General features: G+C 48.1%; 2 protein-coding genes across 4 annotated transcripts in view; one reads left to right on the forward strand and one right to left on the reverse strand.

Moving 5' to 3' along the window:
* Positions 1-62: 62 nt before the first annotated feature.
* Positions 63-15392, reverse strand: PLAGL2 (PLAG1 like zinc finger 2). 3 transcript variants are annotated; one of them, XM_019017357.4, is made up of 3 exons: positions 15239-15392; positions 9512-9885; positions 63-5241 (listed from the first exon to the last, which is right to left on the reverse strand). In XM_019017357.4, exons 2-3 carry the CDS (start codon positions 9769-9771, stop codon positions 4011-4013), a joined length of 1491 nt encoding a protein of 496 aa, XP_018872902.1. In that variant the 5' UTR covers positions 9772-9885; positions 15239-15392; the 3' UTR covers positions 63-4010. The 3 variants fall into 3 exon arrangements, with proteins under 3 accessions (XP_018872902.1, XP_055229268.1, XP_063558346.1); XM_055373293.2 differs by lacking the exon at positions 15239-15392 and adding an exon at positions 11073-15209; XM_063702276.1 differs by lacking the exon at positions 9512-9885 and having other exon boundaries at positions 15239-15371.
* A 42-nt stretch (positions 15393-15434) lies between these two features.
* The window catches only part of POFUT1 (protein O-fucosyltransferase 1), a 30849-nt gene continuing 18527 nt past the window's right edge, over positions 15435-27756 (forward strand). The window contains exons 1-4 of the mRNA XM_004061977.5: positions 15435-15663; positions 17673-17794; positions 22885-23067; positions 24225-24337. Coding sequence (XP_004062025.1) covers positions 15540-15663; positions 17673-17794; positions 22885-23067; positions 24225-24337 — 542 coding nt within the window. The 5' untranslated portion in view covers positions 15435-15539. The remainder of the gene's footprint in view (positions 15664-17672; positions 17795-22884; positions 23068-24224; positions 24338-27756) is intronic.

Here is a 27756-nt window from a genome sequence, read left to right on the forward strand (position 1 = left end):
CTTCCCAATTCGAGGCTCTCTCCAACCCTTTCCCAATCAGACAGGTTCACAACTCCCAAACACATCATTCAGAAGTTTTTAATAAACAACTTCATTATAAAAACCTTTTTTTGAAAATGTAATTCTGTAAAACATTGAAAAATCTACTTTAACAAAGATATGCCCTGTGCATTTTCTAATGGCACTTATACTTTACAATTAAAAACCTTGTTTTATATAAAGCCAAAAATACTCCAAGAGGTTATTCACTGTGTTTACAAAGTGCTAGAAGATTTCTGTCTTGTATTTTTCTCTTTAAATAATCTGGAGTTACAAAAGAGTGGCTCCAAAGCCTTGACCGCTGGTAGGGAGGGAGAAGCATGAGAAGTGGTGTCTCAGGAGTTCTAGTGCCAAAGGTGGAGAGGTGCAAGTGGGAACAATCAGCTAAGGAAGTCAGCTGACACACAAAGAAATCGGACTGGAATTTTTCCAAACCCCTCTATGGAGGCACTAGGTTATCATGGTGAACACCCTTTTCCCTCGCCATAGACCCTACTCTCCAGAGGTGAAGGTCATGGCCAATTCCTTCCACAGCAGGTTCAGAGCTCCAGGAGAGGCCAGGGTGGGATCCCAGAGGAATCTGGACTTTTCTGGCCAACACCTGCCTAAGGCAAAGTTTCTTATTACATAAATATCCTTGTTAAAAAGCAAAATATTGATCCTGTACAATATAACCTGTTAAAAAAAATCGTGCTTACAAACAGCTCCTAGATAAGAGGGGAGGTGGAGAGAGGATGGAGAAAACAGCTACCAAAAAGGGAGGGGGGAATTTAAAGGACTACTAGGGAAAGTTTTAGGGCAGTGGGAGAATTCCAACTTAGGACAATATCTACGAGCAAAAAAGTAATCACACCTGCTTCCCGGATTTTCAATTAAGAAAATGCCATTTGTAAAAGGTTGGGCGGTGGGCTGGAGGCGGGGGGGTTGCAGGGAACCTCATTGGCGCTCCTTTCCCTGCCTCCCACCTCAAGATGATGCAGAGATCCTTTGAGCTGACACTTGGGCATGTCATCCCCTTACCCCCAGGACTGTACTCAGCCCTGACCAGCTACAGTGTAGGGTGGGAGGGGGACAGCTCATTGCTGGCAGAGGCTGGAGGTGGCAGGGAAAGGGGACATCACCACTTTTTTTCCTGGTCCCTCATTGGTCTTTGTCATATGCCATGGCTCCTGTCCCGGGCAGATGCCCTCAGGTTCTCATGGCCTCAGTAAGCATACTGAAGTGAGTTCGGGTACTGAGTGCAGGATAAAGCTATTCTTATCCTTTGAACAACCAGGCCACTAAGGCTTTTTTTTTCTTTGCCCCCGACCCCCCAGATTTTAGGAAGGGAGGTTTAAGAAATGACTGGCTAGCTATGGTCCAAAAAAAAAGGTGAAGGCAGATATTATTCCTCTGTACCAGCAAAGTTCACAGTGATAGGAAAATTCCTTGTGGGTGCTGAGGACACTGAGAGGAGGAAAGGAAAGACAGGATAGATGGGAGGACACAGGAGTGGGGAAGGCAAGGAGAAAAGACAGGAGGTGGGGGCAAGGCCCCGGTTACAAAGGGTTTAAACAGTTGCTTTGCCAGTCCTATGACTTTTCCAGCATCACTTACGGGGAGAGAGAATTCGAGGGAGGGACAGGAAACGGCAGGCAGAGAGGAAAGGACTCCTCTAACAGCCCAGGACTTTGTATTCTGCAGCCAGAGGCCCAGTGGCCTCTGTAAACTGAGAGTGTAGGGAAGGTGGCAGTTAAGGTGAGAAGGGTTGCTGGGTCTAGTGATGAAAACCAGATACAACAAAGAGGATGGCAACAGCGAGTCCCAACTGGATTCTCACATACCATCGCCTATAATACAAGTCCCAATAACATGCACAGCATGCAGGAGGTGGCTGCGTACCAAGGTAGACACTTTTTAAAATAAACCTTAATTAGTCCCTGGGACTCACTGAAACTAATTTTTAGAAGCAAATCATCTAGTCTGATTCTAACCTTGCCAGACATTTTAATATCTGGTTTTTTTTAAAAGGTATCCCAAGCTACCCTGCCTAAATCAAAACACACTTACTCCAAATTGCTTCTAATCAAGAGCTAGGGAGCTAAATTTTAAGGCTTTTACCTCAAACAAGGAGTACTGGCTTAGGCTGAAGCAGAAAGCTGAGTCCTGGACCTGCTCAGTTCCTGATGACAAACCAAGTGAACCTAGACAGAAGGTGAGTGAGGGAGGACTGGTAGGAGACTGAGGCAATTCCTTGGTAGTTTGTCCTGAAACCCTAGTGGAGAAGTCAGCATGAGGCACCTACTGAGAGAAGTGCCCAGAAACTGCTGACTGCATCTGTTAAGAGTTAACAGTAAAGAGGTAGAAGTGTGTTTCTGAATCAGAGTGGAAGCGTCTCAAGGGTCCCACAATGGAGGTCCCTGAGCTACCTCCCTTCCATGAGTGGGAAGAGTGAAGCCCATGAAGAACAGAGATGAAGCAAGGATGGGGTTCCTGGGCTCCGGGCAAGGGCTGTGCTCTCTGCAGCAGGGAGCCCCACGAGTCAGAAGAAAAGAACTAATCATTGTTGCAAGAAACCTTGCCGGATACTAGCGGAAAACTGGAGGCGGGGGTGGGGGCACAGGAAAGTGGAAGTGATTTGATGGAGAGCAGAGAAGCCTATGCACAGTGGCCGAGTCCACTGTAAAGTGGAAGAGACAGAAGGGACATTGTGGATAAGGAAAATTTTGGTTTGGGACACAACAATGTACCCATAGATTAGGACTTAGCTATCTACCCATTCCTAACTTTCTGCAAACTCTTTTTCCAACAATTCCACAACTTCCCGGAAAAGGGACAGGTGGGAGGAAGACAAATGAGGGGCTCAGACTTCCTCCTTTGCTATCCACACCAACCCAGACTCTGCTTCCAAGACTAATAACAACAGCTCATGATGTTCAAGGTGGGGACTAGGGGATGGGGAGGTGACGGATGTGGGCATGCCTTTCATTTCTTCCCCTCTCCAGTTCAAGAGAAGGATGAGGGGGTCATAATGTACTTGGAGAAAAACAGAATTGCAGACCTGTGAGAAAACTGCTCCAATCTTCTTGCCTGTCTTCTGTGGATACCGCCGAGGCAGGCAGGAACAAATGCAGTCATGGAAGATGGCAGAGACTGAAGCAGTCCAAAGTCAGTTTATTTCCCCACGGGGGAAAAATGTGACCTCAAATGAAGAGAAGTCAGCAAGACCCGACTCCGCCTTGTAAACAGGACTCCAGTTAACACCAGGTACCAAATGGTTCAGGCTGGTGCCAACTGGAACGGACTGATGGGAATGGATTCACGGTGTGTAAACAGTGTTCACTGCAATCACTCTAAGGCTAACAGCTTGGCAAGGGAGGTGAAATGGTGTGTCTGAGGTGACTGTGTAAACGGTACCGTTGCTGGACAACACTGACTGAAAACGGAGGTGCTGGTACAGGAGGAATGGGTGGGCGAGAAATAAAGGCCTTCTCTCCTGTCCATTGGTTGGAAGCAGGCAATGGAGCCAAGTGACCTTCTACAGCAGGGCCTGACCAACTGACTGCTGTGGGGTCTGCAGGTTGGGACCAGAAGGTGGGCTTCTTGGGCAATTTCTCTAGAGGTCATCCAAGGTGAAACCCTCTGTGTCTCCAAGAGGCCTCCCCATTCTCCAAAGAGAAGGAGGTTCTGGCGCTTTGGAGAGGAAGAGGGCCAAGTGTGGCTCCCGATTCAGGTCAAAAAAATAAAAGTAAAAAATACCTGAAGTCCTACGGTATGAGATCTTTTCACGGGGTTGGGGCTCAAGGCTCCTTCTGGAATCGATCCCAGAGCCTGAACCCCCAAACCAAGTGCTCCTGTATACAGACACTGGAATTTTTTTTTTTTTTGAACCCAGCTCTGAAAGCTCAGCTGCCTTCATGGGGGACACGGACGGGGTGGGTACTAAGGCTCCCTAACAGAGCCAAAAACTGAGCTGAGGGCCTCTGTGGGGGCTACTGGAATGCTTGGTGGAAACGAGGCAGGGTGGTGCTACTCAGGCCAGACGTGAAGACAGGAGGCAGGGAGTGCAGAGGCCCAAAGTTCAGTGGTCCCCCAGCTCCTGGGGAATCTTGAGGCTGAGCTTGCAAAGTGGTGAGCAGGGGCTGTGCCTCAGCCTGGGAGTAGCCCATGACCAGGCCTCCTGTGGCCCCAGGTGGGTTACACGGGGGCAGGTTGAGTGGAAGAAAGCCCAGTAGGTGGGAGAAGTCCACATTAGCAGCGCAGAGGGCCTCAGAGAGGTTGGCGGGGCTCTTGGCAAGCAGTGCTTCATCTAGGAGGGCCGCAGCTGCCGCCGGCTGAGGTGAGGCGGGCTGGGGTTCAGCGGATGAGAGAGACAGGCTTCCAGGAAGCTCCGCCAGAAAACTATCCACCTCCACTTTGGGCAATTTGTCGGGCAAGTATGAGGTAGATCCAAGCTGGTATTTTGGAGGGAGCTGAGCTGGGGAAGAGATAGGTGAGGATTCCAGAGGGTAGCTCATACCCATGGGCAGCGTGTTGTGCACCAGGGAGTGTGGCACGCCCGTGCTAGGCATGGTAGGGATGTGGGCACCATACATGCCCATGGGCAACATGCCAGGGAAGGCCTTGGTCCCCATTACGTCCCGAGAGGCCATGCACAGCACAGGGCTCAGCTCTTCCTTCACACTGACTGTGGAGCTGCAGCTGAGTAGGCCTAACATGTCCACGGGCTCTGTCTTGATCTTGAGCAACTCCTGCGAGTGGCTCTTCTTGACATGACGCGTCAGGTGGTCCTTACGGCCAAACCGCTGGGCACAGTACTGGCACAGGAAGTCCTTACGGCCTGTGTGCACCACTAGGTGCCGCCGTACATCCTTACGAGTATAGAACCGCCGGTCGCAGTGGTCACAGGGGTGCTTCTTCTCCTTGGCACCGCCTGCTACCCGGCGTGAGTGGGCCTTCAGGTGCTCTAGCAGGGCCTGGGTACTCTCAAAGGTCTGCAGGCACACCTTGCAGCTGAGGTCACCGCTGCTGGCAGCATGCATGGCCAGGTGGCGCCGGTAGCCCAGCTTCGTATTGTAATTCTTACCGCACTCAGAGCAGTGGAGGGCCTCTTTGTTAGGATCATGGGTCTGCAGATGGTTCCGCAGATGGTCCTTGCGGTGAAACATCTTATCACAGTACATACACTGGTGGGGTTTCTGGGCTGAGTGGGTGGCCATGTGCCTGGGGGTAGAGACAGGGGATACGGGAGAAAGCAGAAAGAGGGGAGATCACAAGGGATGACTGGACAACCAAGGTGTCCATTAACAGGAAACTAGATATAAAAACTATGGTAAAGGCTTGCAATGCAATACCAAACCAGTTATATTCTACAGATATCCTTGCCTATCTGCAAAATAATGTGTACCGATATTCTTTGCAGCATTGCTTGTAGTAGCAAAAAAAAATCAGAAACAATCTGAACGTCCAATCTATCAATAGGGAACTGGTTACATAAATTATGATAAGTCCATAAAATGACTCAACTTTTCAAAAATGAGGCTTTTTGTGTACTTACAGGGAACATGCTCCTAAGAGACAGGAAGTAGAAAAAAAGCAAGGAGGCAGAATAGTGGATGTAGACTAGGACTCTATGTGAAAAGGGGAAAAATATATGTATGTTTGCTTGTATATGGCTAAAATATTTCTGGAAGGACATACAAGAAACTGATACCAGTGGCTGCCTATGCGAAAAAGAACCGAACAGCTTATGGATGGGTGTCATGGAGAATTTTCATCGTATAAGTTTTGGTACTTTTTGAATTTTGAATTACGTGAATGTATTTCGTTTTTTAAACATTACATTTAAATAATTTTAAATGATACAATAAAGAGAAAATAAAATATACCTAAACGTGCAGTCTGGGCACAGTGGTGCATGCCTGTAATCACAGCACTATGGGAGGGTGAGGCAGGAGGATCATTTGAGCCCAGGAGTTTGAGACCAACCTGAACAACATAGCGAGACCTTGTCTCTACAAAATCTTAACCATTAGATGGGCATGGCAGCACGCACCTGTAGTCCTAGCTACTCAAGAGGCTAAGGCAGGATTACTTGAGCCCAGGAATTCGAAGTTGCAGTGAGCTGTGATCGCACCACTGCAATCCATCCTGGGTGACAGAGCAAGACTCCATCTCTAAATAAATAAATAAACTTCCTTATCTAGAACAAATTTCCAAGATATACAGGGCTAAGTCAAAAAAGGAAGTTCAATACAGTACATGTGATACAATCTGTTTTGAAAATAAAAAAGAAAGAGAATATACATGTTTGAATGTCTTAGGAAGGATACACAAAAACCAACCCACCAGCTGCCTTTGGGGAGAGGAATAGTGACTTCGAGTGTGAGGACCATTCATTCTTCACTGCATGCCAGTATGTACCACTTGAATTGCTTGTCATATAAACCAGTAACACTTTAAGAAATGTTTTAATGGTATGGCACTTCAGTGTCCCTTGGTTTACCTGATCCTATATGGTTGAAAAGTGGCTCAGAATCCAGGAACTGCAATTCACAGCTCCAGAGCATACTCAGAATCAACTCAGCACCCACTGTTTTCCAGGCTCTGCATAAGCTGTGTCATTAACCTTGATCTCCAGACAAGGAAAGGAGTCTAAAAAACAAGGCGGCCCCGTCACCCACCAGTTGGTAAGTAGCAGAGGCTGGATTTAAACAGGCCTTCGGAAGACCTATGTTCAGTCAGGTATGCAACAGCTGTCTCTCTCTCGTGCAGCACTCTGTGATCCTTTCTACCTGGAGGGTATCAAACACACCCCCTGCCCACATCCCACATATGCATGCTCAAGAGTGCTCTTGCCTATGTGGGTTACTGTCAACCTCCTGTGATGGAACTGACGTGGTAATGTAGAGAGGGAGGTGCTGAGTGATCCACTTTTCATTTCCCTCATTTTGCAGGTGAGGAAACTGAGGCCCAAAGAGGTCTAGCAACTCACCTAAGATCACACAGTAAATTATATGCGATGAGTCAGGGCTCCTGCCTCCTGACCCAGGACCTTTCCTGCAGCCGCCCACTGGCAACCAGATCATCATTAAGAAAGTCTAAGAAGGCCGGGTGCAGTGGCTCATGACAGTAATCCCAATACTTTGGGAGGCTAAGGTGGAGGGACTGCTTGAGGCCAGGAATCTGAGATCACCCTGCACAACACAGGGAAGAGACCCTGTCTCTAGGAAACATACAAAAATTAGCGGGTGTGGTGGTGGTATATGCCTGTGATCCTAGCTACTCAGGAGGCTGAGGCAGGAGGATCACTTGAGCCCAGGAGCTTGAGGCTGCAGTTAGTTATAATCACGCCACTATACTCCAACTTGGGCAAAAGTGAGACCCTGTCTCAAAAAAAAAAGAAAAAAAAGAAAGCCTAAGAGTATGGCCTTGACTGGAGTTCCCTTAACTTATAGGAGCACACAGAGAATCTAAGCACTCCTGAGGACCACAGAACTGTCAAGAGGGCAATCCTGACTACCATGCTACCCTGTTGCCTATTTTAGTCCCTTCCTATTAACTGTTTTCCAGATGAGGAACTGAGGCTTTGTGGTCATCTTGTTCATGTATTTACTTGTTTACTGTCTGTACCCACTATTAAGACCATAAACCCAAGGAGGACCAGCACCCCCATCTGTCTGGGTCACTACTCCGCCCCTTGCACCGAGCACTGTGCCTGGTACAGAGCAAGAGCTCAATAATGTTGGATAGATGAATGGATGGTTGGATGACTGTGCATCAGGCCAATCTATCTCATTTCTTTTTTTTTTGAGACGGAGCCTCGCTCTGTCGCCCAGGCTGGAGTGCAGTGGCGCAATCTCGGCTCACTGCAAGCTCTGCCTCCCGGGTTCATGCCATTCTCCTGCCTCAGCCTCCCGGGTAGCTGGGACTACAGGCGACCGCCACCACTCCTGGCTAATTTTTTTTTTTGTATTTTTAGTAGAGACGGGGTTTCACCGTGTTAGCCAGGATGGTCTCGATCTCCTGACCTCGTGATCCGCCTGCCTTGGCCTCCCAAAGTGCTGGGATTACAGGCGTGAGCCACCGCACCCGGCTGATCTATCTCATTTCTAAAGGGCAAGTTCATGGTTCCTCTAATGTGAAAAGGATAAAATCAAAATTGCCCTTTTTTTTTTTTTTGAGACAGTCTTGCTCTGTCACCCAGGCTGGAGTACAGTGGCACAATCTCAGTTCACTGCAACCTCCTTCTCCTGGGTTCAAGTGATTCTCCTGCCACAGTATCCCAAGTAGCTGGGACTACAGGCATGTGCCACCACACCCAGCTAATTTTTTAAAAATTTTTAGTAGAGACGGGGTTTCACCATGTTGGCCAGGCTTGCCTCAAACTCCTGGCCTCAAGTGATCCGCCTGCCTTAGCCTCCCAAAGTGCTGGGATTACAAGTGCGAGCCACCACGCCTGGCCCAAAATTGCTTTTGACCATGCCTCCCCATCCTCACCAAAGCAACCAAAGCTGCTCTTCTCTATCTGCCTTATGTCAGGGCTTTTACGTTTAATTTCACTTTAAGTAGGGGTTCTTGGGCTTACAAGTTTCAGAAAAGCAGCTGCCCCAGTGGGCAACAGGGAGACAGACATAGTTAAATGAGTAAGTAGCAGGCTGATTCAGTAGAAGAGGCACTGCAGGACCTCTGAAGCTGTGTGACCTTGGGTAAGTTATGTCCCTACTCTGAACCTCTACTTTAAAATTTACAGACTGGGCCAGAAGGTCTACTTTTCCTTCTGAAGTTCGAATACTGATTCCTAACTTCTAGCTAAAATTCTGACCATCACCTGACAAAGGTGAGGAAAGCAATATTTAAAAAAAAATGTTCAGGGCTAAGTGCGGTGGCTCATGCCTGTAATCTCACTGCTTTGGGAAGTCAAGGCAGGAGGATCACTTGAGCCCAGGAGTTTGAGACCAGCCTGGGGAACATAGCCACACCCCCATCTCTACAAAAAATTAAAAACAACCAGGTGCGGTGGTTCAAGCCTGTAATCCTAGTTACCTGGGAGAATGAGTCAAGAGGATCACTTGAGCCCAGGAATTGGAGGCTGCAGTGAGCTGACTGCACCACTGTACTCTAGCCTGGATGACAGAGCAAGACTCCCATTTCTTAAAAAAACAAACAAACAAACAAACAAAAAAAACTCAAGGCTGCCTGACATTGGCACCCAGATCGTCACTAAGAAGGTGTAAGAAGGCCAGGTGCAGTGGCTCACGCCAGCAATCCCAATACTTTGGGGAGGCAACCCATCAGATTCTAGTGTCTGAATCAAGCAATCTGAATCATTTTTTATTGAGTGACTTCAACTGTTTGGCATTCAGGGTATACTTGTAGGACAAATTAACCTCCACTCTTCTGCCACAGATTAAAAACCCACACTAGGCAGAGTCTGTCTGCTTTTTCCCTCTGGGAACCTCAGGGCAGGAAGAGATATGAGAGTGTCACCTACCTATACAGCTTGTATTTGGAAGCAAAAGCCTTGCCACAGTGCAGCTGAGGGCAGCTATATGGTCTCTGCTCTGGTTGTGGGAGGCTGTGAGGCCTCAGCTTCTCCCCATTTGAGAAAGGTGTCCCCGAAATTTCACATTGGCACTTCACTTGACTCTCCGCCTCCCGGCCCCGAGGCCTGGGAACTAGTTTCCAGCCCACTTCCTCCTCCTGCTTTGCATCTTGAATCCAGGGGGGGACGCTGGTGAAAAATGTGGTCATGGCAAGGCTAATGGCAAAGGGCCATGTTATTGAGAAAGCCTCCCCATCCGCTCCACACAGGCTCTCAGCTCTGTCACAGCCTCCAACGCAGCTTTCAGAAAACAATCTCTTCACCTGAAACATCAGAACACCTGGTGTTAGGGAGCCCAATACCATGAGAACATGGGCTCTGGAGGCAGACAGATTCCGTTCCAATCCCAGCCCTTCCACTTAGAAGCTGTGTGACTTTCAGCCAATTACTTACTTCCCTGAGCTGTTTCCTCATTTATAAAATGGGCATAATAATCTCCTAAATTATAAAAATGTTTTGAGGATTAAATGAGATCATGAATATAAAGCATTCAGCAGAAGGCTGGGCATCCATTAAGTGCTTAGTGGTAGCTACTATTACTAGTACCATCTAGGCTAATAAGAAACAAGATAAACTGAGGAACCAAAAGCCCCAAAACTTCAAACTTTTTCTTCTGGACCTCACTTTTATATCCTTTCCACTGAACCTAGAGATAGCGGTTCCTCCTTCTCATTACCCTGGCACCTCCTCGTCCACTACTTTCCACAATTGTCCTCCTCATGGAGGTGCTAAGGAGCAATAAAATGCCCAAAAGGCAAGAGAGGAGGAAGGGGAAGCCTCTACTTAGGAAATTTACATCCTAGTCAGTCCTGGTACCAGATGTGTTTCTTAGCAGTGCATCAACATCAGGAGGGTCTATATGGGAAGGCAACAGCAGATTCTTAGCATTTTCCCTAAACCAGGACTAGGACTGGTCCCATCCTGACCACCACCGCTTCTCTGGGTCACTGTGTCTCAGGGCCCAGACCATCCCTCTTTAGCAAAGCCTGTCCAACACCCCTAGGTGCTGAGAGGCCCCTCCTACAGGGCCTCAGAGTACATATGCACATCTCCTTTAGAAGACGGTAGTGAGCTCGCATTGGAATTTACTCCTCTCCACCAGCCTGGTTGTCTGAGGGCTTGCATCATTTCTCTTTCATCTCTATATACCTAATATCTAGAAAAGGAACCTCAACTTTATTTCAGATAGGTAAACTAGTCACTGAATGCAGGTTGATTCTCAGGGACCAACCTAGGCCCAGGTAGTTCTGGTTTAAACTGGGTTCGCCGCCATTCCCAAGTGGGGAGCCGAAATCTTAAAGTCTGATTCTTTCTCTTGTTGAATAGAAGGGGAGATGTGCAAGAACGACACAACTCCATTCCGGATACTAATCCAGAGGAAGAGGATGGGAGTTACCACACCGACTCTCAAAAGGGGACAAGAGACCCACATTCATACTCCCAAGCTTACCACAGATTACCAACCACGATGCAACCTGCTACAACAGGGGGATTCCCTTTGAAGAGATCATGCCAAAATTTGATCATGAGGCTTTTCCATGTGAAGAGAGAAAAGGGGGTGTCTGGGGATTATCCACGAGAATCTGGGGAGGGCTCCAACTGCACAAACTAGCTGTGGGCCACAGAATGCTTGCTCAGCTCATTAGCACCTGCTGCTTACAGTGACCATTCATCCAACAGACTGGCTGTGAACAAGATGATGGGATCAGCGGGTTCATGCCCCAGAGAGCTTTGCTCATCATTAACATGAGCTACGTCCTGTTCAGGAACCATTCCTCTTGTTGAAGAAACACTGCGATGTAATATGATAAACACGTCCCCATCACGAGTGTAGATTTGTCTAGAAAGATCTGCATTAAGGTGGCTGCATTTTGCATGAATCACATGCTGGGGAGGGGTAGGTAGCACTAAAAACTAGTCCCACTTGAGTCTTCAAGTCATTATGGCATATGTGCCTGCTTCACTATAAACCTCAAAGGCCTGTGACGTCTGGCTTTCATTGTTTAAGTCCCCTCCTCCTTTGCAAGGGTGGAATTACCTGTTTGTAATACCAGCGATTACTATGCACCTTGGAATCGAGCAGAGAGTGTGCTCGAGTGTGCATGTTTAGATTGGAGGGAATTACCCCTACCTTCAAAGTCAAATTCTACTCCCCGGTCAATTTGAAATCATGCACCTCAGCCTCTGGAAAGTTGGGAATGGCAGCCAGAAGGAAACAAGTCACATCAGTTTGGCTGATGTGAGAGAGGAGCCTAGCCCTGGAAACTCCACACAAACTCAGAAAGAGAACATTACGTCCCCACCTCCCACACGTCCACCTCATCTGTTCTCCTGAACAAGCACAAACAAGACACAATAGTTTAGTAGGCTGCTACTGAAAGAGTGAGTAATGGGCTTCTAGGAAAGAGGCTGGTGGTGGCTAAGCAGCTTGTACTGATAGAACCAAAGGAGGAAAGCAGCAGCCATGTGCTCACCTTGATCTGCTTTTAATGGGGCTATGTCTTCACAAAGAAAAGAGCCAACACCCTGATCCTACTCTCCTACACTTTTCAAAAGGCACAGGAAGTCCCTACCTACAGTCACCAGCAGCCTCTTGGATAACCAAAGCTGCTAGTGTTACCTAGGAACCCTTTTGGGGATCTAGTCTCTCTCTGCCCTTTGTCTGAAAACTCCTCTGATCCAGAAAGATTCCTGGGTTTGTCTTACATAATCAGAAGGCCTGTTCCTTCAGACTTGTCCTTCCTCAGCAAAACTGTGAAAGAATTCTACTTCTCTTTCAAAGCTGCTCTTCTGGTCTGACATTTTAATCTTAACAACTACAGACTATAGAGAAGCTGACAGAACCTGTTTCCATAAAACAAACACAATCCTTCCCAGTTACTGGCACAACTCAGTATATTTTCAGCCTAAGATTCTTTCTAGTGCCTGATCTGAAAGGGGAAAGAACCTTGGACTTGCTATCAGAAGAGATGCCACTTACTGGCTGGGAAACCATAGGCAGGTTACTTTATTTCTCTGAACCTCAGTTTCCTCAATTTCTAAAATACGGATTTATTTTCCTTACCTGTAAGATTCGTATAGAGGATTAAATGAAATAATACTCTTGAAAGTGGCTGATACAAAATGTGTGCTCTGAATACATGCAGTGCCTTCTCTGAGGTCTCGGCTGTGTCTGCCTCTTTTTCCGCATGAGGCCTAAATAGTACTTCTTTTTTTCCTCTTTAATGTTACTTCTCAGGCCTCAGAGTGAGTTTCCTTCCTTTCCCAACATCTCCCCCAGAATGCAGTCTTCCCCTTTTCCCTCACAACTAACCCTCGGCACATCCCCTTTAAAGAGCCCCTTACTTTACCTCCCTCCAGGCACCATCTCCTGGACCAGAGTTCTCTCTTAAGCAGATAGCCACTTTCCTATACTCTCTTCTATTATTAGGGCTCCATATCCCAAACAGGAATGCTTGCTAAACACTCTGTATGGTCCTCTTTGGAAGCTGAAACTGAGACATATTTCTCCCCAGTCTGTCCGTCCCCTGTTATGGGCCATGATGCCTGCTGCCCTCTGATGAAACTATAGTTTTTATGGTGTTACATCATCTCTATAGAAACTGCGTTCTTTCTCCATTATTAGCCTGTTTCCTCATCTGTAAAGCTAAAAATACTTACCTCACAGGCTTGCTGTAAGGATTATTTTAGTGAGGTATGCAAAGGGCTCAGCACAGGGCTTGGCCTGCTAGAAGTACCCAACAAAAGAGAGCTATTATCTTTGTCTTTGTATTGAGTTGCATGTTTCCACCTTCTGCTGCCACACTCAAATTCTCCTCACTCCCCCCTAAAACACAGTTGAGAGATAACACCCTTGCACAAGGAAAGGGTTAATCTTTGAGTGTTCTTAACTAAAGAGACCCACAGAGGATTAACAGCTCCACTTCAGTGACTACCCTAAAATAGCTTTTATCCTCCTGCCCAAGAGTTACTTGGGGATCTGAAGAACTCAATTCAACACCTGCCGGAGGAAATAGACCCAGAACGTTCCTTGGGGTAGAATCTTCCCTTAAGCAGAACCCAAAATAGCAACTGGGAAATTATAAATAGACTTAGAGGAAAGAAAAAACAAAACAAAACAAAACAAAACAAAAAACAGATCCTGATCTCGGAACCAGAAACAAATCCTAAAACACACTGGTTGGCTGGAAAACAGTGAGAAGAGGGGAAATGGGAATGCTGTCGCCCCCTTCCCCCCCGCCCACTCCAGAGTGGTGGGAGAATTAAATTACAGGGAGGCTGGAGAGTCTCAATGACTTGCATCATTCCAAGAAACATCAAACAGGATTAACAGGGGTTGGATTTACTCTCAGGCTGCTAATTCTTCTGTCAGTGTAGATGGGCCCTCTTTGGAGTCTCTTTGATTCACTATTTCCTCAGATTCCTGCTGCCTCCCACTCCTGGGGAGGCCTTGAACAAATGGCTGCAACTCATCACAACCCCATTTTCATGGGGAGAAAACCTGATTCGACACCCCCGCCCCCAATCTGGTGGCCTCACCTTAGGAGAGAAAGGTTAGAAACCCAAGACCAGACTCTACACACAGTCCCATGGCTGACAGGTGGAAAAACACACAAGCCAGGAGACAGGCTAAGCTTGCAGGTGAAAGCACCGATTCCCCCACACAGTTGTCCCCATATCCTCCACCTAACAGGCCCCTTTCTCCCCACCAAGGTGGGCCACAGCCTGGTCCCAGGCCAACTTTTAGATCACCCCACTGTGGTGTGGGAAAGGTTCAATTCCCCGAGCCTGGGAGAGATGGGAGTGGATGAGGGCTGGAGAAGCAAAGGAAATTCAGGGAGAAGTCTGGAGGGAGTCTCTGGGATGGGAAGGAAGAGCGAGAATGGGAAGGAATCACGAGCAACTTTCCTGGGTCTCTAAGGGATCCCCACAAGAATGAAATGGGGGATTCTAAGGGTTGGAAGGCTGGGGGGATGGGGATAGTCAGAAGTGTATCCTCTGAATTTCAAGAGGGTCTCAAAATGGGTAACGGGATGGAAGATGTCGAAAGCTTGGGAGTATGGCCACTGAGGAGGGAACTACAGGTGGGGCTTATTCGACTTCTCCAGACCCAGATATTTGAGGGAAGCCTCAAAGGGGGTTATATAAGTCTGGAAAATGAAACAGGGTACAGAGCGGGCTATCTGGAGCAGGAAAGGGGGTTATGTGGGTCTGGGTAGGCGTGTCGGAGGGAGGGAGCAGGTGCAGCTTATCTGCGTCCCCCAGACCCGGGTCCCTGGTAAGGTCAGCAGCGCCTTATCTGGGTCTCCAGGGAGCCTAGGGGTCGGGAATGGGGGACCCTCAGGACTGCGTCTCCAGGTCTCGGAAGGGAGGGGACCAGTGGCTTCCTCGGGTCCCCCAGACACAGGTATGGGGTCCAGGGAGAGTTTTCGTCACCCCAGGGCCTATCTGGGGCCGGGTTGGCGCACACCGGGCCGCGGGTCGGGGGTGTGGGCGACCGCGCTGAGGGGCCCGAGATGAGGGGCGCCGCCGCTCCGGGTACAGGGCGCGCGGACGCAGCGAGACGGCCTCCCGCCCCTCTCCCCGCCGTCCCCTGGGGCCCTCGCCGGCACTCACCGCGCTCGGGGCCCCACGCTGCGGGCCGGGCCGCGCTCGGGCTCCGCCAGGCCCGCTCAGGCCCCGGTAGTGGCGGCGGTCGGGCCATTGTGCGGTGCATTGTGGGAGCCGCGCGAGCGGGCACTCGGGTCGTGGAGGGGGCGGTGCCGCGGGATCTCTATGGTCCCGCCCGCCCGCGGGCTAGAGCGGCCGGGGCGGTGCGCGGGCGGCGCGCAGGGACCGCTGGGAGCGGGGCGGGCGCTCGCGTCCCTCCTTCCATCCCCGACTGTGCGCCGCGGCTGGCTCGGGTTCCCGGGCCGACATGGGCGCCGCCGCGTGGGCACGGCCGCTGAGTGTGTCTTTCCTGCTGCTGCTTCTGCCGCTCCCGGGGATGCCCGCGGGCTCCTGGGACCCGGCCGGTTACCTGCTCTACTGTCCCTGCATGGGTAAGGCCTCCCAAGCCCTCTGCTCAAATGGAGAAACTGAGGCCGAGAGAGGAAAAGCCACTCCTCAGATGCGCCCAGAGACACCTTCACAGGTCCAGGAGAGAACCTCAGAGCGGGACGGGGCATGCTCTTCTCCTCTCTGCCTTAGTTGCAAGGGCACAGAGGGGCCAACGTGTCCAACTTTCCATTTGACAGATGAGAAAACTGAGGCTGGGAGAGGTTACGTGACTTGCTCGAGGTCTAAGCCAGTCCAGGGTCCAGTAAATGGAGTTAGTGGGGCAGGACTTGATGTCACTGACCCACGCTGGCTCCTGCTGATTTTTCATTGATTCAGCAAATATATATGGGGCACCTATTCTGTGCCGGGCCCTGTTCTCTGTACTGGGAATACCGCAGTGAATAAGATAAACTCCGTGTCCTTGTAGAGCCTTCATTTTAGTTGGGGAAGACAAACAATTGAGAAGAAGTAGGCCAGGCGCGGTGGCTCACTTCTGTAATCCCACCACTTTGAGAGACCGAGGCAGGATCACTTGAAGCCAGGAGCTCGAGATCAGCCTAGGTAACATAGTGAAAATCCAATCTCAAAAAAAAAAAAAAAAAAAAAAAAAAAGCAGAGCGTGGTATCGTGTGCTTGTAGTCCCTTGGGAGTTATCTGGGAGGCTACTTGGGAGGCTGAGGTGGGAGGATCTCTTGAACCGAGGAATTCGAGGCTGCAGTGAGCTCTGATCGTGCCACCGCACTGCCAGCCTGGGTGACAGAGTGAGACCCTGTCTTGAAACAAGCAAACCCAAAAAGGGGTAAACATAAAACAATAAATACATAGTTTCATAGAGGATGATGAATACTAAGGGAAAATAAAGAGAGCAGGGTAGGGGAGAATCTAAAGACCATGCCAGGTGCACAGTTGAAATGGGTGTGGTGGATCATCATTGTGGAAGTGGATGATCTTAAGGCCCCCAGTGGCTTCCAGACTCCTGACCATGACTTTCAGGGCCCTGAATGATGTGGCCTCCACTGGCCATCTCCACAACTCCCTTCTCTGCTGATCCTCCAGCTGCAGCCACACTTACCTCCTTTGCGTTCCTCACACATGCTCAGGTCTTCCCGTCTGCGCTGCTGCAGGTGGCGGTCCCTATGCCTGGAATCCTCTCCTCCATTTCTGCCTGACCAGCTGTTTCCCATCCTTTAGATCTCAGCCTAAATGTCACCAGAAAGGATTTCACTGACCTCTACCCAAGTAATCTCCTCATTACCGTATCACCAAACTTTTTTCATCTCTTTCTGGCAATTATCAACATTTTTCATGTATTTGTTTACATGTTTAGTGTCTCTGCAGTGAACTGTGAGTGCCTTAGGGGCAGAGGCCTTGTCCTTCTTGTTCATTCCTGTATCCCAGCACCTAGCACAGAGTCTGGCACATTGTGGCCTCTCAATCATATTTGTGAAATGAATGAACAGATGCCATGCTGGGGTTAAGAAAAGGAATCACACAGGGTCCTTGCTTCTGAGGCATTCACAGGCTGAGGAATCAGCCAGTACGAAGGCCAGGAAGTGAGCAAAGATATTTGAGGAAAATTGAAGAACTGAAGTAGCTCAGAGCCAAGGTGGGAGGTAAAGGAGGGAGAGTGAGTATGGCAGGGGATTGGTGAAAGGAGTCCAGTGAATGAGGCATTCAAGTTGCCCGTCCATGTGCAGGTGGATGGAGATAGAGGTAGAAGCTCTTCTGGCTGAGGGACAGCAAGATCAGAGGCATTGGGTGGGGACGGGAATTGTAGAGCATGTTGGGGAAACAGCAAGAAACCTGGAGTGGCGGAAGCAGTTGTTGCAGGACCTGAAGAGCCTTGGATATCAGACCCAAGAGTCCAGACTTGTTCTTATGCTGCCAGCTCCCCTAGTTCTCCTTGGTATCCCTGACTTTCTACCCCTGGCTCCACAACCTTTCTGAGCCCTGCATGCTCTATGCCCTCCATGCCCCAGGCCTCACCTCACCCTCAATGTACCATTTCCAGGGCGCTTTGGGAACCAGGCCGATCACTTCTTGGGCTCTCTGGCATTTGCAAAGCTGCTAAACCGTACCTTGGCTGTCCCTCCTTGGATTGAGTACCAGCATCACAAGCCTCCTTTCACCAACGTGAGTACTTCCCACTGACCTTGGCCTTTCTCCGCCCTTTCTCAGTCTTGCTTACTTACACTTAACCCTCAAGTCCTCTGGGCTTTACCTCCCACTCCTCTGAGATTGCCCTACCTCCAGCCAGAACTGTCTTCACTGCAATAACAATGCCTAACATTTATTTATCCAGCACCTGTTGTGTGCAGCTGCATGAGAATTAGCTCATTTCACCCTCGTCACTTGCCTGTGAGGAAACCGGGGTTTACAGAGGTTAGGTAACTTGCCCAAGATCACACAGCCTGTGAGTAGGAGAGCTGGAATTCAAAGCTATCTTTGTCTGACTCCAGAGCCTGTGACTTGAACCTAAAGCCTCCATTTCCTTCCCTGACTGGTCCTACCCTCTGTGCATTCCATTGGCCAAGGGTGGCAGATGCTATTATCAATTTTAAAGGAGACATGCAGGCACAGGTTATTTAATGACATGTCCAAGGCCACAACCCAGGTAGTCTGGCTTCAGTGCTGCCTCTCACCCCATCAAGGGGCTCCCTTGTCATGTGATGCTCACCGGCCCCCAGTTCCTTGCTTATTCTTTGTGTCTTCCAGTGACCTTGTGTCTTTGTTCATATTGTATCTCCCGGAGCCTGGCAGTAGGAACTTAATTAGTATTTGATGAATTGACTTAATAATTTTCCAATAGACATCAGAAATAATACTTAGTGTGAACAAAACACTTAATTTCATTCTTACAACCTTTTCTCTGCATAGATTTTACTTTTTCCTTTGCATGCCAGTATTTACAGAGGTTTTGAACAGCAGTCAAAAGCCAGAGTACCAGAGATCATAGTCTGACTTGGGTTCTTACTAGTTGCATGGCCTGGACAGGGTACTTTACCTCTTTGTGCCTCAGTGTCCTCATTTTAAAAATAAGCTAGTAATGATTCTTGTTACCCTCTTGTGGTAAGGACTGAATGTGTCAGTAACAGTAACACGCCTTCAGTGTTGTCATATGCCGCCTCCCTCTTAGAATCAACTGAGCTTATCAACGTACAGATCCTAGAGTCCTCAGTTAATGGAAACCATTGATGTTCTGATAATTTCGCACTCACTATTTTTTTTTTTTTTTTTTTTTGAGGTGGAGTCTTTCTCTCTTGCCAGGCTGGAGTGCAGTGGCACGATCTCAGCTCACTGCAACTTCCGCCTCCCGGGTTCAAGCGATTCTCCTGCCTCAGCCTCCTGATTAACTGGGACTACAGGCGCACCACCACGCCCAGCTAATTTTTGTATTTTTAGTAGAGACAGGGTTTCACCATGTTGGCCAGGATGGTCTCGATCTCTTGACCTCATGATGTGCCTGCCTTGGCCTCCCAAAGTGCTGGGATTATAGGCATAAGCCACTGCGCCTGGCCTCACACTCACTATTACAGTGTAGACATTGCCCATCCATCTCCCTCTGGCTTGCTTGCCTCTGTCTCCTTGCCTTCTCAGCCAGTTGTCTTTCCAAGTCCCCACTTCCTTGCTTTCTGTGGCTTACTAACCTGCTCCAACAAGGCTCTTCTTCGCCACTGTTAGCATTCTCACTGAGGTCACCAGTGACCTCCAAATTGGCAGGGGTTATTTCCCAGTCTTTCTCTCACCTGACCTCCCACTGGCACTTGACCCTGCAAGCCTCTCCTTCCTGAACTTCCCTGTTCCAAGACACCACCTGTCCCTGCTACAATCTAACCTCTCAGCATTTTCCTCTTTCCACTGTATCAGGGGCTCCTTTCTCTCCACCCACTGTTTAGATGTTAGTGTTTCTCCTCTTTCTGTTTGCTTACTAGCTATGTGACCTCAGATGTTATCTAGATTCTGTATGCTTGGGTTTCTTCATAAGTAACCTGGAGATGGTTATATTCCTACCTCAGGATTAAATGTGCAAATCTATGTAAAGTGATGAGTGCAGTACCTAGCACTGTGTCAACATGCAATAAATATTAGTTGCTATTATTACCATTACTTGCTTTGCTATAAATATCTGTTGACTCCTGTGGCTTTTACTCTTCTCCGTGTACCTCCCAAATTTATCTGTGGCCCAGACTCAGACTCCTCCATAATTACAGGCCTGTGTTTCTTTTTTCTTTTTTTTTTTGAGACAAGGTCTCACTGTTGCCCAGGGTGAAGTGCAGTGGCATGATCATCGCTCACTGCAGCCTCCACCTCCTCAAGCAGTCCTTCCACCTCAGCCTCCAAGTAGCTGGGATTACAGGCACCCACCACACCCGGCTAATTCTTTGATTTTTAGTAGGGACAAGGTCTCGCCATGTTTCCCAGGCTGGTCTCAAACTCCTGAGTCTAAGCAGTCCTCCTGCCTCAGCCTCCAAAAGTGCTAGGATTACAGACATGAGCCACCACACCCTGTAGAAATTTTTTTGGTTTTGTTTGTTTTTCATTTTTGATGAAGAGTCTCGCTCTGTCACCTAGGCTGAAGTGCAGTGGCAGAATCTTGGCTCACTGCACCCTCTGCCTCCCGGGTTCAAGTGATTTTTGTGCCTCTACCCCTGAGTAGCTGGGACTACAGGCATGTGCCACCACACCCGGCTGATTTTTTGTATTTTTAGTAAAGACGAGGTTTCGCCATGTTGGCCAGATTGGTCTCGAACTCCTAGCCTCAAGTATTCTACCTGCCTTGGCCTTGCAAAGTTCTAGGATTACAGGCAAAAGCCACTGCACCCAGCCAGAATTTTTTTTTTTTTTTCCGAGATGGAGTTTTGCTCTTGTCACCCAGGCTGGAGTGCAGTGGCACGATCTTGGCTCACCACAACCTCCACCTCCTGGGTTAAAGCGATTCTACTGCCTCAGATCTCCCAAGTAGCTGGGATTACAGGTGCCCACCACCATGCCTAGCTAATTTTTGTATTTTTAGTAGAGATGGGGTTTCACCATGTTGTCCAGAGTGGTCTCCAACTCCTGACCTCAGGTGATCCATCCGCCTCAGCCTCCCAAAATACTGGGATTATAGGTGAAAGCGACCGCACCCAGCCAGAAATTTTTTAAAATCTAGAAAAATACGCCAGGCGCAGTGGGAGGCGGGCAAATCACTTGAGGTCAGAAGTTCAAGACCAGCCTGGCCAACATGGTGAAACCCCGTCTCTGCTAAAAAAGTTAGCTGTGCATTGTGGCGCCCGCCTGTAATCCCAGCTATTCAGGAGGCTGAGGCAGAAGAATCGCTTGAACCCGGGAGGCGAAGTTTGCAGTGAGCCAAGATCGCGCCACTTCACTCCAACCTGGGAGACAGAGCAAGGCTCCATCTCAAAAAAAAAAAAAAAAGTAGAAAAATATAAAGATGAGGCTGGGCGCAGTGGCTCACACCTGTAATCCCAGCACTTTGGGAGACCGAGGTGGACAGATCACGAGGTCAGGAGTTTGAGACCAGCCTGGCCAAAATGGTGAAACCCCATCTCTACTATAGATACAAAAAATTAGCCGGCGTGGTGGTGCGTGCCTGCAATCCCAGCTACTCGGGAGGCTGAGGCAGGAGAATCGCTTGAACCTGGGAGGCGGAGGTTGCAGTGAGCTGAGATCACGCCATTGCACTCCAGCCTGGGTGACAGGGTGAGACTCCATCTCAAAAAAAAAGAAAATTACACAGATGGATACAACCACCAACCATATACCCACCATTAGAAGTGATAATTGTTAACACTTTCTCATGTTTGTTTCATCTTCTCTTTTTGTTAATAAAAGAAATAAAGCGTTACAGATAAAGTTGGTAAAAGATGAAGTCTCTTTTTGGCCCCTGGGGCTAGCCCTGTTCCCTTAACAACTGTTGTGGATATAGTGTATTTGGTGTGACTCCTTTGATGTTCCTTCCTATACTTTCATTGTGGCACTGAGCATCCTGGTACTGATCTCCAGGTCCAAAGTGCAAGAACTTCTGTACTTCTCTAGAGCAAATAGTTAGAAGAGGGAGGTACATTAAAAAAACAAAAAAAAATTGTTTTTTGAGACAGAGTCTCACTCTGTGGCCCAGGCTAGAGTACAGTGGCACAGTCACACATCACTGAAGCCTCACCCTCTTGGATGCAAGAAATCCTTCCATCTCAGCCTCCCTAGTAGCTGGGACTACAGATGTGCACCACCACGCCCAGCTAATTTTTTTATTTTTTGTAGAGACAGGGTCTCGCTATGTTGTCTAGGCTGGTCTTGAACTCCTGGCCTCAAGTGATCCTTCCACCTCGGCCTCCCAAAGTGCTGAGATTACAGACATGAGCTACCACACCTGGCCAGAAGGAGCATTTTAAATTCTATTAGATACTCACCGATTGGATCCCAAACTGGTTGCTCCAAAATGTAGACTTCTGCTACCAGCCGTGTAGAAGAGTGTGCATTTCCCTACAAGTTAAGCTTTTCAGTTTTTGCTAGTCTCATGAGTGAGAAGTAATTGATGCCTCGTTATAATTGTAATTTGCTTTTTCCTAATTACTAATGAGGTTAGACATCTTCTGAGTGTGTTGGCTATTTGGGTTTCCTTTGCTGTGAATTGTATACCCCTAACCTTTGCCTGTGTTTTATCTTGGCATTATTTGTCTTTTTTTGTTATAGATCAGCAGGTGTTTTTTAACACAAGGGATGTTACTGTTTGTTCTTTAGTTTGCAGACTCTCCTGCTAGCCTGTCTCTATCCTAGCTTTGGCATCTTTTGATGAAAACTTTTAATTGTCATGTAGTCTGAACTGTCTTGGTCTTGGAGTGTTTTTGTTTTTTTGAGACGGAGTCTTGCTCTGTCGTCCAAGCTGGAGTGCAGTGGCACAATCTTGGCTCACTGCAAGCAACCTCCACCTCCTGGGTTCAAGCAGTTCTCCTACCTCAGTCTCCCTAGTAGCTGGGACTACAGGTGCTCGCTACCACCCCCAGCTAATTTTCTTGTATTTTTAGTAAAGACAGGGTTTCACCATGTTGGCCAGACTGGTCTCGAACTCCTGACCTCAAGTGATCCGCCCGCCTTGTCCTCCCAAAGTGCTGGGATTACAGGCGTGAGCCACTGCACCTGGCCTGGAGTGTGTTGTTTTAATAAATGTCTAAAGTAGCTACTGGGGCACTGAGACGGGACCTCTGCTCCTCCTTTTCCTGTAGCTCCATGTGTCCTACCAGAAGTACTTCAAGCTGGAGCCCCTCCAGGCTTACCATCGGGTCATCAGCTTGGAGGATTTCATGGAGAAGCTGGCACCCACCCACTGGCCCCCTGAAAAGCGGGTGGCATACTGCTTTGAGGTGGCAGCCCAGCGAAGCCCAGATAAGAAGACGTGCCCCATGAAGGTGGGTCCTGTGGGTTCGGGGGCCCTTTCTTCCTGTTCCATGACCTCTAGGCCCCCAAGACTATGTCATGGCAAAATGTGGGGAAAAGCACCAGAAGGACTTAGAATAGAAAGATGGAGATTTAAGTCCTGTTTCTGGTATTTGTTAGCAAAGCTGCATCACCTTGGGCAGAAGACTTTGCTTCTCTGAACCTTCATTTCTACCTACAAAATAGAGATGCCAGTCCCTGCTCTGTCTCACTCCTAAAGTGTCATGAGGGCCAGGTGAAAAAGTGCTTGTAAACTGCAAAGTGCCACATCAGTAATAATAACTAATATTCACGTAGCACTTACTATGTATGTCAGGTACCACGCTAAGAGCTTTACATGTATCAACTCATTTAATACTCACACTGTTCCGTGAGGAAAATACTTATAATATCCCCACTTCATAGAGAGGACACCGAGGGCGGCACAGAGAGGGTCAGTGTCTTACCCAGGATCACACAGCAAACAAGTGGTAGAGCTGGGATTCAACCTTAGGTAATTTGGCACCATTGTCTACCCACTTAACTTGAATACCTTCCTGCATCTCAGCAGGTAAATGAGAGGCTGTCATATCTTATTAAAAGAAATTTATACATTTCTGGCACTTTGGAAATAAACCCCCAAATATGTCTTTCGGTGTATGTGCTAAAGTCTTGGGAAAGTGGTTGGAAGAACTATGAAATTTGAGAAAGGAGACCTAGCTCACAGCCCCAACAGTGCCCTTACTGGCTGTGTAACCTTGGGTAAGTGTCTGACCCTCAGTGGGCCTTGGTTTCCACCTTGAAAATGAAGGCATTGGATTAGCCAATCTTGAATGTCTCTTGAAGCTCTAGTCCTTGGTTCAAAATCCAAGGTCTGCTTCTCCCCAGACCCTCATCAGTGCTGCTGGGTCAGCAGGATGTGACATGTGAACAGGAAAGACTCTCCTGCTGGAATCCAGAATTGAAGCCACGGCACTCTCCTCAGCCCCTGGCCTAGGAATTGCAGAGTGACATTTCTCCTAGGCCATCCTGTGAGAATGTTTTGGCCTGAGTCACATCACCCAGCTTCCCCCATCTACACTTCCCTGGCCCCATCCCCAAATGGCTTTCCCTCCCCATCAGTAAGCCTTCTACCACTCTCTTTCTGCAGGAAGGAAACCCCTTTGGCCCATTCTGGGATCAGTTTCATGTGAGTTTCAACAAGTCGGAGCTTTTTACAGGCATTTCCTTCAGTGCTTCCTACAGAGAACAATGGAGCCAGAGGTACTTGGAGGGGGTAGCGTTTCTGGGTTTAGGGGAAGTGCATGGACTCATGAGCATTCAGCACCTTCTGGCACTCTCCCCATCTTCCCAACTCTGATGTATGAGACCAAAGGTGCAGGGGCTCTGTCTGTTGAACTTGGAATCCTGTGTGATCTGTTCCCATCTCCACGCCTGACACGGTGGAACATTGACCCGCCATGAGGTTGAGAAAGAGTTTATCGGTTGATAAGGGATGTCATAAAAAGAACATTCTGCAGTCACATGAGTCTCAATTTCCTCCTCTAGGCGTGAGAATCACTCTTGTGTTACCTTACTCTTCCCGAGGTGAAACTGGAAGCAGCTTCTAGAGAACAGCTTCAGGTGCAGACCGAGAAATGATGTCATCCTGATAATTACTGGACGTGTTTATTAATTGCACCCCATTAGCCCCTGTTTTAAAAAAAAAAATAGGTTAGCAGGGCATGGGCACAGGCCGTGAAACATTTATAGGGCGCCTGTCACGTGTGAGACATAGTAATCAGAGGCCAATGGTGATATGTGAAAATGAGGATGACCAGCTCTGGTTTTCTAGGAGCTATGGTCTCATAATGACAATAATCAGCATAGTGTACTTGTCCTTAATGTTATAGCATGGCAGGAAAGATCATGGGCTTAGAAGGCAGACATTGGTTAGAAGGTGCAAGGAACATACTAATTCATGTGCGGTCAAAGCACTTGGCATTTAATAGGGCAAAGGTAAACAGATGTAGAGAAATGAGTCTCATGCCTGTAATCCCAGCACTTTGGGAGGCCAAGGTGGGTGGATCACTTGAGCCTAAGAGATCAAGGCTGCAGTGAGCCATGATGGTACCCCTGCACTCCAGCCCAGGTTACAGAGCAAGGGCCTGTCTCAACAAAACAAAACAAGCACAGGCCAAGAGTGAGATAGCCCTGAGCCAGCACTGATGGTATCTGCCTCATAGTGCATGAAGTGCATGTCATACACTAAGCAGCCAGCCAGTGTTGGCTGTCAGTGTTATTACTCACATGCTTTATTTTATTTAAGCCTTTGAGATAGTTCATGAAGTGGGTATTATTATCAATTTCCATTTTATAGGTGAGGAAACTGAGCCCAGTGAAGTTAAATAACTTCCCAAGGTCATTGAGCTGTTGAGTGGACAGCTCAGGTCTGTTTGTACATCTTTAATAAATAACAACAGCTAAGATTCATTTAGTGTCTTCTATGTGCCAGACACTGTTCTAAGTCTTCACAGGTATTGACTCACTTAATCTTTCCCTGAGTCTGTGGGTTGTTACTGCCACCTATGCTTTACACTTAGAGAAATTGAAGCAGAAAGGAGTAAGGTCCCTTGCCCAAGGTCATAAAGCTTGAAGTTGCAGAGCTTGGTTTTGAACCCAGGAAGTCTGAATCCAAAGCACCAGTTACTTTATATATTTATATTTGAAATGGGTCTTGCTTGTCTCCCAGGCTGGAGTACAGTAGCATGATCATAACTCACTATAACCTCAAATCCCTGGGCTCAAGCAATCCTCCCCGCTCAGCCTCCCAAGCAGCTGGGACTGCAGGCATGTGCCACCATGCCTGACAAATATTTTGTTTTGTTTTATAGAGACAGGGTCTTGCTATGTTGCCCAGGCTGGTCTTAAACTCCTGGCCTCAAGTGATCCTCCCACCTCAGCCTCCCAAAGTGCTGGGATTACAAGCATGAGCTGCTGCGCCCAGTCCCAAAGCACCTGTTCTTAATCACCGTGGATTAAATAGCTGTGCCTTTAACAGCTGCCAGTTCCTTTCTGGGACTTGCCTTTGGACCTAGTTCATGTGCCACTGAGTATCCTCAGTCATGGCAGATTTAAATCTTCCTCATTGTTGATCCCAGATAGCACATTCCCATTCTCTGCCTGCATGGTTCTCCCCCATTCACCTCCGAATGACCTGGAGCTATTGCCAGAAGGCAGACCTGCCCTCAAAGGATGGAGATTTGCCCATATTGACAATATGCCAGGAAAAAAAGAAAGAAAAAAAAGCCACCAACTCTAAAAGCAGCTCCAAAAGCAAATTCCAAAAAGCTAGAAAAAGCACGCAATCCTAGTAGGAAGAGAAAGGACAATGGTGCATGGGGAGTGTTGTTTAAACACTTGTTTATTGCCCCATAGCTTTGTTTGAGTTCATTGAGTTGTAAGAATTACATGAGGGTTTGAAGAAGTTTGTGCCTTACAGCCAAGTTTTTGGGAAAGGAAAATTAGTAGGGAAGATGAGGTCCCTAGAGGGAGTTTGAGGGAGTTGATGGTCCCTTGGCAGCTGCCTGTCTTCCTTCAACACATATTTAAGAAGCACTTCCTGAGTGTCAAGGGCTGGTTTGGATGCTGGGGATATAGGCCAGAATAAGGACATGAACAAGTCAGGGAATGAACAAGGCCAGAATAAGGCAGATAAGGTCCCTGCCCCAATGGAACTCATAGTCTAACAGGGGAGATAGTGAATAAACTTTTACATAGGATAGTTCCAGAGTGAGATGGTGCTTAGAAGGATGTAAACAGGTGGTATGTGATTGGCAGGGCTAAGACCAGAAGGATGAGAAGGAGCCAGTTGTGTCAGAGTTAGAGGAAAAGTAGTTCACAGCAGGAAGTCAGGAGCAAAGACCCTGAGGCAGGAATAAGCTTGGTATGGTGAAGGAGCAGAAAGAAGGCAATGTGGTATGGAGTGAGTGAGAGAATGGTAGGATGTTGCTCTCATCTGTTGCTGCATAATAAATCACTACAAAACTTAGTAGCATAACAACAAGTTTTTTGTTTTTTTTTTTTTGAGACGGAATCTCGCTCTGTCACCAAGGCTGGAGTGCAGTGGCGCGGTCTCGGCTCACTGCCAGCTCCACCTCCCGGGTTCATGCCATTCTCCTGCCTCAGCCTCCCAAGTAGCTGGGACTACAGGCGCCCGCCACCACGCCCGGCTGATTTTTTTGTATTTTTAGTAGAGACGGGGTTTCACCGTGTTAGCCAGGATGGTCTCAATCTCTTGCCCTTGTGATCCACCTGCCTCAGCCTCCCAAAGTGCTGGGATTACAGGCGTGAGCCACCGCGCCCGGCCAACAACAAGTTATTATTATTTCTCATGGGACTGTGGGTTAACTGGGCTTAGCTGGGCAATTCTTTTGGGTTTTCATTTTTCCGTTTTCTTATGGAATCCCTGTTGTACAAAGTTTAAATTCAGGTTAAACATCTTATTTCTTGGAACGAATAACCTTTATTCTTGCAATGAATAGCCTCAGTAAATGCTTTTCTACTTTCTGTCTTTGAATTTCTCTAGGTATCTCATAGGTACTTAGGTATCTCATAGAAGTGGAATCATGCAATATTTATCTGTTTGTGTCTGGCTTATTTCATGTGGCATATTTCATGTGGCAAGATTCATCAGTGTTGTA

Source organism: Gorilla gorilla, chromosome 21, assembly GCF_029281585.2.
Source record: "Gorilla gorilla gorilla isolate KB3781 chromosome 21, NHGRI_mGorGor1-v2.1_pri, whole genome shotgun sequence".
Lineage (NCBI taxonomy): Eukaryota > Metazoa > Chordata > Mammalia > Primates > Hominidae > Gorilla > Gorilla gorilla.

What these genes read in the sequence shown, in the direction of transcription:
- PLAGL2 (XM_019017357.4), bottom strand. Translation starts at nt 9,771, where the DNA reads ATGACCACATTTTTCACCAGCGTCCCCCCCTGGATTCAAGATGCAAAG. An exon ending in TCCAAATACAAGCTGTATAG is followed by an intron (nt 5,242 to 9,511) that starts GTAGGTGACACT and finishes CTCTACCCCCAG; the next exon opens with GCACATGGCCACCCACTCAG.